The 17,056-nt window shown below is 37.4% G+C and overlaps 1 protein-coding gene across 1 annotated transcript in view; it reads left to right on the top strand.

The window, feature by feature from the left end:
• Positions 1-17,056, top strand: part of ATP8A2 (ATPase phospholipid transporting 8A2) — a 587,729-nt gene that overhangs the window by 134,156 nt on the left and 436,517 nt on the right. The window contains exons 11-13 of the mRNA XM_090273780.1: positions 5,667-5,832; positions 11,326-11,453; positions 13,321-13,398. Coding sequence (XP_090129906.1) covers positions 5,667-5,832; positions 11,326-11,453; positions 13,321-13,398 — 372 coding nt within the window. The remainder of the gene's footprint in view (positions 1-5,666; positions 5,833-11,325; positions 11,454-13,320; positions 13,399-17,056) is intronic.

Here is a 17,056-nt window from a genome sequence, read left to right as displayed (position 1 = left end):
TCTATAATTTCTAAAGCACATGTTTGACTATATTAGTAACTTTACAATATCTAGTGACCACTGTGCACCATGTCTTGTGCCCGGCTATATGGATACAATGTGAAAGGCCCAACCCTCCAGGAGCCACGTGCCCTGAGGAGGAGGAGGGAACTAGGAAGTGGAGAGATCATTGTTATAACATGTGTCGTTACGAAGTGCTCTGCTGTATACAGAAGGGTCAGCCAACCCAGGTTTGTGGGGCATCAGGTAGGCTACCTAATAAGAATGATACTAAGAAGCACATTTTAGGTGTAGAGTTGGAGAAAGGAGGCTGTTGTGTTGGTCTACTCTTGGAAGTCAATGAGTTAAATACTTGTTAGAACAAAGTGATAGACCCCACTGTCCACTCCAGTGGGGTAATGGAGTTGAGACAGAAAAGGGAGATGGGGAGGATTAGAAGGGTTGAAAGACTCATTGAAATTGAAGAAGATTGTTAGAGTTGCTGAGTGACAGCCGATCAATGTGTAGGTGCTTGTCTTCAAGTTTCTAGGGTGCAGGATTTATAGAACAGGGAGAGCTGGAGTGAACTGGGGGAGTAGAAAGCTAAAGGTAGAGCTGTTGGAGGCCATTGATGTTGAGGAGTAAAGAACTGAGAGACTGTGCCATTTGATGATGGGTCAATGCTGTGACTTTGAAGATTGGATCATGGCAAGGCTGGGGTAGAGATGCTGTAAGCCAATTGCACAAGTCTTCAGGGAGTGAAGGGGCTGAGAGATGAGTGAATTTGCTGAGGAAAGAGGCAAAAGGTAGTGTTGCTAAATGGCATGAATTTTACAAGTGGGTTTTTAACATGACATTAGAGGAATAAAATGTCAGCTGTATTGCTGGGTCCCACATGTACATTCAGTAATATTCTCTTGTGATTCTGGGGGATACGAGTCTTTTCTGGAGCACCCTCTGTTTGAGGGCCTTCAGGAAAGGAGTGTCCTCAGCTGGGTAAGGCAGGGGGCAGGAGAACAGCTTTGGAAAGAGGGTGAGGACATAGAGAAGTGATGCTTCTGGAATGGTAGGGTTTGGGTGTGGTTTCGGAATGGTCATAGGGAATGTGTGAGAGTGGAGGATCCATGCAGCTAAAAAACGAGTGGTTGGTGAATGCTGAGAGGAAACTCTTGGATGATGATTATTCAGGATAGCTGACGTGTGCCTGATCCATCCTTCCTGCTAAGTCCTCATCCACTCACAGGCTCTTGTTAGAAAGTTTTAAGTGTGGTTGTTCTGAGCAGCCTGTACTTGAAGACGATCTTGATAAACAGTGCTCTGCTACCTACTACACATTTTCTAACTTTCTGAGTCAGTGCCAGCATCCACTGTCTAACACTTTTGGAGCTCTACTAACCACAGATCACTTCTGTTTTTTGTGAAGTGATAAAGCGATCACAAGAAGTTAGCTCAAATTTGTGCAGAGCCCCAAGTCTAGTTTTTAGATTGTGCATGATACAAATTTCACCTCTCTTCAAAACTCCTAATGCACGACTTGTTTTCTCAGCGTGTCACAGTATTTTTCTAGATGATATATTGGTAATGCAGCTTTGTAGCTAAGGTGTAAGGTGTATGAGATAATTAAGTTCCACTTAAAATGATCCCATCATTTCTTCAGTCAGCAAGGTGTGCACTAAGTTACCTTGTGAATCTATACCCCACAAGTGGTATGGGCACCTTTCCTTACACCCAGATGTGATAAACCTCTTTGCATGACCCATGACATGTTGACTCTGAGTACAGAGTAATGGAAAGCCCCAGAAGTGTCTGTGCTAGAGTAGCTGTGCCTCTAGGGCTGAAACAAAATTAAAAACGATGAGCTTTCATGGGGAATATAATATAACACATGTAACTGGAAGCCATCCTTCTTGGGAAGTAACATTTTCCATCTGTACTTGTGCTGCTTGACCGCAGAGAGGAAACATGATTGCTTTAGGGCTCTTTATTTCTCAAACTCTCCCCTCAATGCCTTCTGTTCTTCAAAGTTCCCTTGCTTCATATTTAGTGTAGCTACATGTAGAAATATTTCAGTGTCTACTGTTTTTTGCTGGTTGATTTAATAGGAAAGAGAGATATTATCACAGTTGGCAGCCGTCCATCTCGAGAGACGATGGTGTAGCTTCTTAAGAGTCTATCTGCACCACCGAGAATGGCTGTGCAGTCCGACTCGGTAGTGACACGGTATCTGTCTCCTCCCGTGTTGAATCGACATCTTGCGATGACGCTGGAGTGTCCTCTCCAGTGAAGCTGAAGCTACAGAGCCTGGGCAGGGTGATATGGAGGGTCTGCTGTTGCCCATGCAGCAGACCCCCCCTCTCTTCGCAGCTGAAGGATCCAAGGGAAAGACGGAGTCAATACAGCTTGGCTTCAGGTGCGCTGCAGGAGTTGCCAGTGTTGACTACAACGTCAAACCGCCTTAGGGACTCCGGCTCCGGATTTTCTGTTGAGGTTTACTCCCTTAGCCTTTCCCCTGAAGAGGTATGCCGCAAGGCAGCGGAGGTTTTTTGGAATCAGAGTTTTCCTTCTCTGATGTGCCCTGACTGGAAGATCGAACCAGCGACACTTAGCTCGCAGGCCGACGCTCTATCCACTGAGCCAAAACAGCCAGGGTATATTATCACAGTAATTACAGCAAATGCTTAGTGCCACATGTACTGTTCTAAGTAATTTGCTTGTATTAATTCATTTATTCCTCACAATGGCTTATGTGTGCTATTTCCATCTTTTAGATGAGGACACTGAGGCCCAGAGTGCCTAAGTATCTTGCCAAAGTTACACACCCAGGCTGGGAGAGAGCTTTGTTTCAAACCTTGGCAGAGGAATTAGTATTCCTCTGACTGCTTTCTTAGGAGGAAATGAGATGTGTAAAATTCAGGTCAAATATTAGCTTTTACCACATCTGACATGTTGGCCTGTTTCTATTAAGAGCTCCATTACTCAGAAGTAGCAGTGCTTTCTAAGACTTCTGCAGAACTTACGATGCTAGTCAGAATTTCACACGACAATCTCATCCTCATAAGTAGACACGGTTAGTAGATGGGAATGAGTAGGAACAACTCAGCTTTCCACAAAGCACACGTATTGAAACCTTAAATTTTGGGCTCTTGTGTTGCATAAAAGATAACTTTTCCCAACCCTGTTAATTGGCCAGGGTTTAGCTGCTGGAAAAGATCAGAAGTTCATAAATGAATAAAGTCATAGAAATGACATTTATTGTAATTTTTTCTGCCTGTGCCTCCAATGAGTGTTTATTTAGATCATTAGTTTTAGAAGATTGGGATAGGCAGCCTTGGAACTGGTCTCTTGACCCTTGATCTGAGGCCAGAAGTGATGTGTCCTCCCCATCAACCTTTAGATGGTATTTGATTGATGGTAGGTCAGCTCTTACTAATGGATTTTCATTTAGATTTTAGAGGAATTTTTAAAAAGTCTATAAAGGGCAAATAATTTAGAGAGCTAAAGGGAAAGGGAGAGAAGAGTATATAAAAGAAGAGGCTGTTGTGCTGTTAAGACACTTACTGGGCTTAGCTTTTCAAAATCACCAGGATGACACTTCCTAATTCCCCACCCCCACAGAAAACCACGGCCGTAAGAGTAGCATTTCTGGGCTTGGCGAGAGAACTCAGATAATTTCAGAGATACTGTGGTATGAGTTTTTCTATGGAACCGAGGAATTGCCTTCTATTTTCATCTTAATTTTATTTTCAAATTGTGACCTTATTTGCATTCTTCTTTTCAGAGACGTTTTCATCTTAGCTCTGGTAATGTTCAGATAAAGTGAGACTAGTGGAGAGTGCTGACTTATATTTGGCACAAGGCACCATTTTTATGGCTTGCTAGTGCCTTATAAGCTTTCAGATCCCCTAATCTTTGCAAATTAGTGTTGCCTCTAAAGAGATAGGCTCATGACTCATGGAAGAAGGCCTGCAGACGTAAGCTCCTGTGCTCATTGCTCCTGTCCACTTCCTGTTCTCTGACTTAATCTAGGCTCTGCCCACTTCCAGGAGTGGGTTATTACCATCTGTTGTATTACTGTATTAGTCTCCTATTGCTGCCATGACAAATTACAAAAGTTAAATCTTAAAACAACACAAAGTTGTTATGTTACAGTTCTCTAGGTTGGAAGTGTGATATCAGGTGTTCGCAGGGCAGCATTCCTTTCTATAGAACACCCGGGAAGGCTCTAGAGCAGTGGTTCTCAACCTTCCTAATGCCGCGACCCTTTAATACAGTTCCTCATGTTGTGGTGACCCCCAACCATAACTAAAGCATAGTGATTAATCACAAAAACAATATGTAATTATATATGTGCTTTCTGATGGTCTTAGGCGACCCCTGTGAAAGGATCGTTCAACCTCCAAAGGGGTTGCAACCCACAGGTGGAGAACCACTGCTCTAGAGAATTTTCCTTGCCTTTTCCAGCCTCTCTAAAGGCTGCCCGATTTCTTGGCTCAGGACCCCGTTCCTTTATCTTCAAAGTGCTGTGTTGCATCTCTGTGACCATGCTTCTGCAGCCACATCTCCTGATTAAGGACCCATGTGATTAAATGAGCTCCACTTGGATAACTCAATATAATCTCCCCAAGTCAAGGTCATTAATGTAATCACACCTACAGAGTCCCTTTTACCGTATAAAGTAACATGTTCATAGTGTCCATGTATTAGGATATAGCTATAATTGGGGGGCGGTGTGTGTGTGTCATTATCCTGCCCACCACAATTACCTTTAGAAAGCTTTTAATAAAATGACTTCAGGTGCATAACTGTCTAGTCCAAACAGTTTTATTGACTTTTACACTGCTGAGAGGATACAGTCCTAAATTTTCCACCTAATGTGCCATAGTCCTTGAATCTGGCTTCAATGAATATTTCTAAACTCACTTCCCAACACTGGCCTCTGTTCTAGCGGGGCCGGTTTCCCTACCAGCAGTGAGAAATCCAGCCGTGCACATTTATAGATGTTGGGTTGTCTTTCTGCTTTTGTTTTACCTTCCTGTTTGTATTCTGTTTATGACTCGAGACTCCATTTGGATTTCTTCTTGCCACTAGAGCTTTCCTGACTTTTCTTGCTTGTTTCTTGTTAAGTTTTCCAAATGAATTATTTTTCCATCAATTTATTTTGACACCTGCTGATGTTCTATTTTGCATTATTGATATGTATGTGTTTGTGTGTCTTTTCTCAATTAAATGTGTACTTTCAAATCTATCTTTGTATATTAATTTGTATATTACTTTGAAGATTCTCTCTAGAGTTTTACAATGTAGAATCTTTCAGTTTCTTTTGAATTAGCAACATTCTGATTTCTTTTAACTTGGAATTAAATGATTTAGAATCTGTTGTATTCCAAGATAATGCAAGTAACTAATTTTATGCTAAATTGCAATAATAAAAAGTACGGGTTAAATTATGTAGAGTTGAAATGTGTTCTTTAAAAGGGGAGAATGTGTCTTCTTTCATCTTTATTTAAAACTAGCCGCTGATTCAGGAGTATGATACACTTTTTAATTTCATTGGTTATTTGGCAAAGATATAGCCTTTTATTTTTATTTGTTGAAATGAATTTAGATAATTTACCTTTATTTTCTCCCCACTCCTTGCCCCTGAGTCTGTTCTGTGACTCTTACTGATTTTAAATGCTGTTGTACAGAATTCTACCAAAGCTCCTCTCAAGAGATCGAATGTTGAGAAAGTGACCAATGTGCAGATACTGGTGTTGTTTGGCATCCTCTTGGTCATGGCCTTGGTGAGCTCAGCGGGGGCTCTGTACTGGAATGGGTCTCAAGGTGGAAAGAACTGGTACATTAAGAAGATGGGTAAGTGTCAGGGTGGGTTGCTTGTTGAAATAGGACAGAACATTTTGGAAAAATTCCTGTGCACGGTTTATGTGTGGTGGCAGTCCTGTATTTCTCTGCCTTTTGGCTACTCTGTATAGTAGTCCTCTCTATATCATGGTTCACTTATCATAGCCTTGCTGTATTGCAGGATTTTAAAAACATTATATTTAATTATTTAATGTGGATTTTTCACTATATCGCGGGATTTTTGTGGTACTGTATACGTATGCTGTTAAACTTATGTAGGTTTAAGAGTGTATAATATACTTAAGAACATAAGTAGTGTCTATAAAGGCGTGGAAAAGGTTAATAAGGGAGTGGGAAAGGTTAATAAGGGACTGGGAACTGTTTATAAGTGTGTGGGAAGAGTTTATAAAGCCTTAATATATATATAAATACTAAAATAAATGTAAGGTTCCTACTTCGCTGATTTTCACCAATTGCAGAGGTGTCTAGAATGTAATACCCGCAATAAGTGAGGGAATACTGTATAATGCCGGCCTTTCAAGGAGAATTGAAAGATTAGGAGTCATGTGATGAAGTAAAGATAGACATATTTGGGGATTGTTTTATATTCAAATGATTATTTTAAACTATATTTTTAAAGGTATTTTCTTAATGGTTGCTCCAGGGATTATGATATATGTCTTAATTTATGAGCATCTACTTCAGATTTATAATTTAATTTTTGTACAATACAGAAAATTTCCTTTAATACAGATCCCTCTTCTCTCTGGCTTTAAGATATTTTTGTCATATATTGCATCTATCTAGGAACCCAACAATAGTATTTATGTATTGATTTACACAGTCTTATACCTTTTTAAGAAGCAGAAAGCAAAAAAAAGTAAGCTTATAGAGTTGTTTTACACATTAACCTACTTACTTCATTTCTTCCTGTGGATTTGAGTTGCCAGCTTGTGTCAATTTTTTGCTTCATGTGGCTTAATTCTCTCTTCACTCCTTTGTGTTCTCATATGTATTGTATCTGTATAAAAGTCTAATAATATGATTTTATTATGATTTTCAAAATTGTTTTTTTAAATCCAAAAGAAAGGATAAAAATATATACTCATATTGTCTTTTATAAGTACCTATATAATTATCTTTACTGCTGCCTTTTGTGTGTGTATGTGTGTGTGTGTGTGTGTATTTAATTACTGCCTGTGTCACTTCCTTCCATCTTGGAGAATTTTCTTTACTATTTATTATAAGGCAGTTTAGGTAGCAACAGATTTGCTCAGTTTTTATCTTGGAATGTCTTAATCTCATCTTTGTTTTTGAAGGGTAGTTTTGCGGATACCTGGAGAACATTATGCTAAGTGAAATAAGCCAGTTATAGGAAGACAAATACCATATGATTTCACTCATATGTGGAATCTAATGAGCAAAATGAAGTAACAAGGAGAATGGGGACAGACTCATAGATGGAGAGCAGGATGACAGCTAGTTGGGGTGGGGTGGGGGGATTGAGCAAAAAGGACAAAGGGCTCATGAACATGGACAACAGTGTGGTGATTGCTGGAGGGAGGAGGTATAAATGGTAATGAAAAAAATACAATAAAGATTAGGTGAAAATAAAATAAAAAATAAAATTGACAACATCTAAATAAAAAAAGATACACAGAAGGGAGGGGGGAGGGTGATAAGGGTGAAAATAAGGGGAAGGGACTAGTCAAGGAACATGTATGAATGACTCATGGAATGGACAACAGGGTGGGATTGACTGTGGGAATGGGGGTAGGTGGGTGGGGCAGAGGACAGAAACCGGGGAAAATTGACACAACTGTAATAGAACAACAATAAAATATGTAATTAAAAAAGTAAAAATAAATAAATAAAAATGTGTTTTAAAAATATAGAATTTTTGTAGAATCATGGTTGACACTCTTTTCCTTCAGTACTTTAAATATGCTACCCCACTGTCTTCTGGCCTTCATTGTACTGATGAGAAGTCAGCTGTTAATCTTATTGAGTTTTTCCCTTGTGTGTGAGTCATTTTTCTATTGCCATTTTCAAAATTGCCTTTGATTCTCAATAATTTTGAGTTTATTCTCTTTGGAATTTGTTGAAATTTTGGGGTATGTATATTCATATTTTTCATCAAATTTGGGGCCTTTCAGCTATTATTTGTTGTTTCTGCCATATTCTTACTTGCCTTTCCTTCTGGTACTTCCATTATTTATATGTTGGTTCACTGATGTGTCCTAACAGGTCTCCGAGCCTCTGTTAATTTTACTTTATTCCTTTTTCTTTCTGTTCTTTAGATGGTATAATCTTTATTGATCTGTACTTAGGTTTGTCTGTCCTGATTCTGCCAGCTAAAATCTGCTGTTGAGCCCCAGTAGTGATTTTTTAAAAATTTTAATTATTGTATGTTTCAATTCCAGAATTTCCATTTTTTCTTTTTAAATTTCTATTTATTTATATTCTCTAATTAATCTGTCATTGTCATATTTCCTTTTAATTTTTTACACAGTTTCCTTTAGCTCTTTTAATATAATTATAATAACAGTTTTGAAGTCTTCGGTCTATCATTTGAGCTACTATCCTCAAAGGCTGTTTCTATTCTTGTCTTTTTCCTGCTTTTTTGTTTTTTGTTGTTGTTGAAAACTGGGTATTTTTGATATTCTATTGCAGTAACTCTGGATTCTGTTTTCTTCTTTCTCCTGAGGCTTGTTGTTGTGGTTTTTTGTTTGTTTAGTGACTTGCCTGGACTCATTCTGTGAAATTGCTTTTTTTTCCTGCAGTGTATAGCCTGTGATGATACTGCTTAGTTTTACTTCCACTATTTTACCTTTTAATTCTTTTAAAAGGTGTAGTTTAAGGTATATAGTTAGTTTTACTATACCTGACCCTTGAACAATGTAGGAATTGGGGTACTGACCCCTCTCACAGTAAAAAAAATATCTGTGTATAACTTTTGATTCACCCACAACTTAGGTGGCTCTCATAACCACAGGGGAGTGGTTCCACAACCCCCCATAGATACCAAAATTCATGGAAGCTAAGTCCCCGGTATAAAAGGGCATGGATCAATGCCTATAGGTGACACTTCACATTTGCAAATTCCCAGCTGTGGATGGAAAACAGTATATTAAAACAGTATAGGTATTTGTTGAAAAAAGTCTGCATATAATTGGACCCACACAGTTCAAACTCGTGTTGTTCAGGGGTCACTGTACATTCACAGAAATGTGTAACCCTCACCCCTGCCTACCTAAATTTACATTTTTATTACCTAAGAAAGAAACTCTTATCTTTATTAGTAGTCAGTCATCTCCTTGTTTTTATTTTTAAGCCTGGATTCCTAGGGATCCACATACCATAGTGGTCAGCCAGCGATTTGGTCAGAGGTTGTGCTGAAAACCCTTTGTTGCTTAATCAGTGTATGGCTTGGGGAATGCTTTTAATGTTTGGGAAATTTAAAGCCTGACCCACATTCAGTCAGGGACTACTAGTTCACAAGTACCCTCTCTGATTCCTCCTGAGCACGTGAAGCCTTGTGCATGGGCATGGACTTCTGGACCACCAGGGTTGCCTGTGATCTTAGTAAGGTTTCTTTGGCCATCTTTTCTGTGGATTTTCCTGTTCAATTTCTGGCTGATCTGCTGTTTTGTTTGTCCCTATTAGCATTGTGAGATATTTGTCTTTCCTGATTATTAGCCACTGGAATTTCTATTGTTTTTGACAGTGCCCTGGGCATGGCTTTTTTATGCTCTGCTCCAAATAATGTCAGCTTCCTTTGGCTGTTTCTGTCCTGGCCACCTGCCATGGCTCTGTAGTAGCAACCTGATCCTCCCTGGGATAGATTTGTGTGAAGTGGTGATAGGAGAGGGGAGGATGAGAACTGCTAGTCCTCAAGGCCTGCCCCAATCACCCACCCAGTACAGAACATGGAAGTTGGGGGAAGAAGGAGAAACTGCCTTTGGATTAGATGTCAAAGGCTTCCACTTACTAATATTGGGTACATTTTCTTTAATGTATGTTTTTGAATTTTTTATATACCCTATTATCAGTTTCCAAGCACTGTAAATGCTTATTTTGACAACTTTGTCAAGTTTTATTGCTTCATTTTCTGGAGAAGATTTGCCAGTCTCCTTACACAGCAATTTCAGAAATTAAATAAAATTTAACAACAAAATTTTTTAAAATAATAAACATTAATTTAAAAATTTTGGGATATTGGGCTATTGATAGTCCCATCTTTCAATATATTTTAGTTCAACTGATGAAAATATTTTTTGCCTTTTATTATCTCATGTAGAAAACTCATATACTTTAAATTGCCTGGGATAACTCTTGTTTCCACTTCATAAATGTGAGAAACATGACTAGGACTTCAGTTATAGCTTAGATTCAAATTCCTTGATTCTGGCTTTTAAAATTTCGATATGGACCATGTTATATGTCTAGCTTCAAATGTGAAGTTACTTTGCATATGTACATAGTTCATAAAATATGGTTTGAGTAAATAAATAACATTAATACTATCTTGGTTTATAGGCTTTGTGGAAACTGGTGTTTAAATCCCTCAGAAAATGCCAAACTCCAGTATTAGCTGCATGATTTATAGTGGAAGGATGGTCTTTTTGTCCTACCCATATGCTCTCTACCTCATTATTCTTACAAAGTCTGATTAGCTCTGGTAAACATCATCAACATTCACATTTGCACTGTCACCGTTGGAGTTTTGACTCAGTTCAAAGAACTTACCCTTTTTGATATGCATAGAACTGGTACCTCTTTTTGCTCTCTTGGTCTCTCCTCCTCTCCAGGCTGATCCTGACCCTGCTTTGGGTTTCATCCCTTAGGGGTCTTGTTCCAACAAGACATTCCTTCTCTTATCTTCAATAAATGGACTCAAGGCTCCTTGCCTGCCTCCCTCTTTTAACCTGTATTCCCTACTCACACAGTTTATTTCTTCCCATTTTACCAATTCCTTGAAATGTCTCAAAATACTCATACCTTAATGAGTTGTAGATATTCCTTACAACCATTTCAAATGCCCTTCTTTTTTTACATGCTTTTTAGTTAGCTGTCTTCTCTCTGTCCTCCAAAACTTGGCTAAAGTCTCTATTCTTCTGGATGGTCTTCTGTTGACCATGCTTTCCCATTAAAAAAAAATTTCATGTCCTGGTTTCTGCAATGCCCTATGAACATCTCTTTAACAGATGTATCCTGATGCCTGTTCACATTGAGGGCCATGTTTGCTTCTGTCTACTCTGCTGCCCCACAGCCTCCTATTAGAAGCCAGCTCTTATTGGAAAACATTGTGTATTAATAGTCTTTGTATTCACAGTTGGTTCCATGTAGCAGATACTCAATAACTATTTTAACTTGAACCTCTAAATGTATATGCAGCCAATAAATTTTTTTGTGAGATCTCTTAGAAAATTTCAAAATAATAAAATAAAAGGAAACAATGGAGATGAACTAAAGCTATATGTATGTTCTGGTTTTCTTCCACAGACACAACCTCAGATAATTTTGGATATAACTTATTGACGTTCATCATCTTGTACAATAACCTTATTCCCATCAGTCTGCTGGTGACTCTTGAGGTTGTGAAATACACTCAAGCCCTTTTTATAAACTGGGTGAGTATCACAGCAGAGTTTAAAAGTTGAGCTGCTGCATAAATGTCAAACACAATTTTCTAATACTCTCTCAGAGCCTTAGCCATTTAACTGAGCACCCAGAAAAGGAATAATATGCAGGTATCCCCTGTATAACATGATACTTCTACAATACGGTTTCACTTTAACATGGTTAGAGAATTGAGGAAACCCCCCATAAAACATGGCACTTCTATAACGCAGTTTTGCTCTAACATGGTTAGAGAATTGGGGAAACCCCTCATATAACACGGTACTTGTATAACACGTGTTTGCTCTAACACAATATGACTGTAGAAGATACCCATGAATTGCTGGTAGAAGAAGAAACTGATGATGCAGTTTTGGTGGAAATGACATCTGGAATGTGCCAAGATAATTTAGAGGACAGTAGCACTGATGAAAACAAATAAGTAAAACAGTTTACTCTAAAAAGCGTAAAGAAAGGCCTAGACTTAGCCAAACAGTTAAGAGTCATGTTTCTTAAATGAAGATCCTTGCACTGAAAGGAGCACAAAGTTTAAGAGAGAACTTCAAAAGTGCTTAGCACCGTATAACGAAAATTTATAAAGACGTCTCAGCTAAAAGCAAGCAATCTAAAATAACAGATTTTTTTTACAAAAAGTAGAGCATAGAAATCAAGATGATGCTGAAGAAAGTTCAGAGGATGAGAATATTTTGTAAAAAAGAAAATGCATTCAGTTAATGGAGCTTAGTAGTGATGACAAATCAAACATGACTTAATTCATATTAATATGTAATACTTTTGATGACAATTGCTTTAATAAAGATATTTCTCTCAATTATAAAAATATAATAGTATGCTTTTAAAATTTTTGGAACCTAACCCCCTTTTTTGTAATAGTTCTTTGTTTCATATAACATGGATTCGCATAACGGCATTTGTTAGGAACTTAACAATTGTGTTATATGAGGGTTTACCTGTAGTTTATGATTTTGTCTGGAATGTAAAGGCCCAGAGAACTGGCGAAAGATTTCTGGGAAAGTTGTTCCTGAGCCAGTGATGGCAGTGAGTAGTTACCTAACATCTTAGCCCTCTGGTATATGAAATGAGGCCGGAGAGACAGTCATGTGTATTCAAGGGGTTCTTGTGAGGATAAAGTGAGAAAATGGAGGCAGGATGCTTAACAGATACTTGTCTTCTGGTGAGAAGGGATGAAGTGGCTGCAACAGCTGGTGATGCTTTTGAAGTCTAATTAGTGCTGAAGAAAGGCCTCTTAGGTGTGTCTGTATCAGTGTTCATTATATATCAAAATTCGTTGTGATAGTGAACGTGGGTCCCATTGTTAAGAGTGAAAGTGGAATTTTTAACGAAGTACCATTGTCATTAAGCAGATGACTTCAGCAGCTTTTATATGTAGACCAGGTACTTTCATGTACTTTTTGTTATTTTTTAATTTTATTGACGTGACATTGGTTAATAAAATTATGTAGGTTTCAAGTATACAAACTATAACACATCATCTGTATATTACATTGTGTGTTCACCACCCAAAGTCAAGTCTACTTTTGTCACCAGATATTTGAAAAAGGTAAATGGGGTCATGTGCATTTTTATTTAATTTTCATAATAATCCTATGAGTGAGGTATTCACTGAGATCAGGAATATGAGTTAGTCTAGGTCATGAAATGCTCATTTTGAAACCAAATCTTCTGTATATACCAATAAATACCATATTTTTTCCTTGTATCACAGTGTTTCTCTACACTAATTGCCACTGTATTTTCACCCTCAAATTTAAAATTAGCACTTATGTATTTGTTTTTAATCTAGATGAAAGTTTAATGGTATATATTTTCTGAAGTGCTCCTTCTTCTCACTCTCAGGACACAGACATGTATTATCCTGGAACTGACACTCCTGCTATGGCCAGGACATCAAACCTTAATGAAGAGCTTGGTCAGGTGAGAGCCTCTTTGGGAACTTTGGTGATGGTGACATGAACCATGGAGAGAGTTTTGCAAAAATACTTCTCTGTGAATGTGGTTTTGATATTTGAAGAGCTATATAGTATTTGAGAGTGTTATTAAATATAAATGTTAATCAGTTTTGGATTGCATTTTGAGGCATAGATGTATCTTATAACTTAGGAAGTACTTGCAAAAAAATTAATGCAAATATACAGTACAATATTTTTTTGGATTCCTAAAACTGTCAGGGGCAAATGGTAGGGGAAACAATGGATAAGATACTCAGATATTGTTTAACCCTAAAAAATATGTGGGGGTTAGTATGAAGGGCATATATCCATCAGATCTCTTACATGTTCCAGATTTTGTTTCTCAAATATTTCAGGGAACAAGTGTCTTTTCTACCATCACCCCTGAACCCCAATTACTTTACTGAGTTGTGCTTTGCATTGTTTTCCTTTTATGTTGAAATTACTACAAGGAATAGCCTCTGTCGAATGCATTGCAATTAAAGATTATAATTTCATTTCATACATCTTATTTAAACCTCCCAACTACCCTATGAGGTGGGTGCTGTATATATCAGACTAAATTGCTTCTTCTTTGAATCCTTTTCGAGTTTTCCAGGTAAAGTTAATTTATCTCTTTTCTATGTTCTCATAACTGTCCTTCCAAATATAAACACAATAAAATAAGAGACATGATAGTGGTGCATTGTCTGTTTCCCTCTTGAGACTTTCAAGTGCATTAAGGGTGTGAGTGTACCTGAGACAAAGTCTTGGCTGTTTTGCACAGTGCTCAGGATATCATTGTTCTAAGGTGCCATTGAACTAGACCTGAATAACTGAAGGGTTGGAAGTGCTCAAGAAGCATGAGTATGAAATTATTCATCCTTACTGGGTATATGGGGAAGTTTGCCTAGGGAAGTAATTAAAAAATTTTTTCCAATTACATTTGACATTTAATATTATAATAGTTTCTTATGTACAAAATAGTGATTAGACATTTATTTAACTTACAAAATGATCACTCCACTAAGTCTAGTACCCATCTGACACCATGCATAGTTATTATAATATTATTGACGATACCTCCTATGCTGAACTTGACATCCCTGTGACTATTTTGTAACTGCCAATTTGTACTTCCTAATTCCTTCACCTTTTTCACCCATCTTCCCACCCTGCCTCCCATCTGCTGACCATCAATTTGTTCTCTTTATTTATGAGCTTGTTTCTGTTTTGTTTGTTCATTTATTTTATTTTTTAGATTCCATATATTAATAAAATCTTATGGTATTTGTCTTTCTCTGACTCATTTCACTTAGCATAATAGCCTCTAGGTCCATCCATGTTGTCACAAATGGAAAAATTTCATTTTTTATGGCTGAGTAATATTCCATTTTATCTACGTACTGTTTCTTCTTTATCCATTTGTCTGTTGATGGACACTTAAGTTGCTTCCATGTCTTTGCTACTGTAAATAATGCTGCATGAACATTGAGGTACATATATATTTTCAGATTAGGTTTGGATTTATTTTTCTTTTTTTATTGTTGACCTGTTATAGTTGTCCCAATTTTTGCCCTGTTGCTCTCTGCTGCCCTGCCCCACCCACTCCCAAAGTCAGTCCCCACCCTGTTGTCCATGTCCATGGGTCATTTATACATGTTCCCTGACTAGATCCTTGCCTTCTTTTCTCCCTTCTCCCTGCCTCTGTCCTTTGGTCACTGTCAGCCTGTTCCTTGTTTCCGTGCCTCTGGTTCTATTTTGCTCATTTGTTTGTTTTGTTCATTAGTTTCCCATATTAGGTAAGATCATGTGGTATTTGTCTTTTGCCACCTGGCTTATTTCATTAAGCATAATACTCTTGGATTTCTTTGGATAAATATCCAGAAGTGTAATTGCATGGGGAAGTGGTTTTGAGTTGGAACTTAAAGAATTAGTTAAAATTCAGGGGACAGAGAGATAGCAAATCTTGATAATTTCTTATAATTTTTAAACTTTTAAATATTTTGACTTAAACTGTTTATTTTAAAAATAAAGCAGACCCTGGTTGGGTGGGTCAGTTGGTTGGAGCATCATCCTACACACCAAAACGTTGTCTGTTTGAGTCCCTGTCAGGGCACATACCTAGGTTGTGGGTTCAATGCCTGGTTGGTGTGCATATAGAAGGCAACTGATCAATGTTTCTTGCTCACATCAATGTTTCTCTCTCTCTCTCTCCTCCTTCCTCTCTCTCTAAAATCAATAAACTTATCCTTGGGTGAGGATTAAAAAAATAAAACAAAAATAAAAATAAAAACAGGGCAGAAACACTTTATTAGAAGGCTGATTCTACTGAATTTTTAATACCTCTAGATTTATCACATATAAAACTTATATAAAGACTTACTGTTTATAGGTAAAGTATTAACCCATAGTATACTAATTTTGTATTTCTATGTAATATTTGACTTTTTAGGAACGCTAATCATTTTTTCTTTAAAAAATATTTCTTTACTTAAAGGCCTTCTGATTGCTTTAAATATAATTAAGAAAAAGTACAGAGTATAATTCATGTTATTAATCCCTCTTTTATAAAATAGTAAAACATGGCTTCCCTTTGGGGTCCCTGGAGTACATCCACATCCAGCAACAGTTATGACCCCTCTTTAGAAAACTACAGAGAAACTGGAATTTTTACTGGAAACAATTGTTAATTACTACCCTCTCACCAATCCATAATATAATTTCCCAGAATGTTACACATAGAATAATGTTACATATTTTCTGGGCAAACCTGCTTTTTCATAGATGTGGAAACTGAGGCCAAGAAGGATGAACTGACTTTTCCAGAGTCCAGATGACTAGTTAGTATCCAGAGCCTGAACTGACTATCTGCTCCTGAGTCCTTTCCCTTCTTTTCTGTTGCATTATGCACCTGGGAGGACATAGGTCTCACAGCATGTGTGCATTTGGAGTTCGTCCCTTTTGCATGTACTTATGTCAGAATGGTTTGCTTGTTGGCCTCCTGCAGAAATTTCTTTTTACCTTTGTATATTGAGAGTTTAATGTGTTAAATCTCTAAAACTTGGAATATGGGAAGTTATATAATCTATAGCCGTACCATGCTGCCTTCATGTAAACTTAACAGTGATAGTGATTCAGAAGCATGATGTTTGTTCTGTGCTGTTTCAGGATATGCCTTCTTGATCCAACTAGGAGATGGAGTTTCAAAAAGAAATATTTTGAGGTTGCCAATGTGTGAGCTTATTACTTTAACATATTGGACATTAGAAGAGATCATGGGAATATCTTGAAGAATGATATGTGTCTTTGAGATGCCTTGTGGCAGTACTTAGTGCTTAGTGCTTATAGATCTAAAATGGCTCCAGGGTTGTTACTGAGTCTTCTTTGCACATTTCCACACAATTGGGCTCTAGAATTGGTTATTGAAAAAGGATTTTAAATAGTCTAAGCATTAAAGTGTATTAATTTAATGATAATATATAATAATAATTATATATAATGTATATAATTCTAAACACATTTTGCTTGGTTGTAGGAAATTTACCTTTTAACATTTATACAGATTTTGAAAAACATAGAATAAAGACTTTATTGTTTTTGCACTTTATTACATCTTTGATGTATATATGTTTCTCTTATTC

This window comes from Furipterus horrens, unplaced genomic scaffold (assembly GCF_987537825.1).
Source record: "Furipterus horrens unplaced genomic scaffold, mFurHor1.1.pri manual_scaffold_4, whole genome shotgun sequence".
Lineage (NCBI taxonomy): Eukaryota > Metazoa > Chordata > Mammalia > Chiroptera > Furipteridae > Furipterus > Furipterus horrens.
This window is presented reverse-complemented; position numbering and strand designations above follow the sequence as displayed.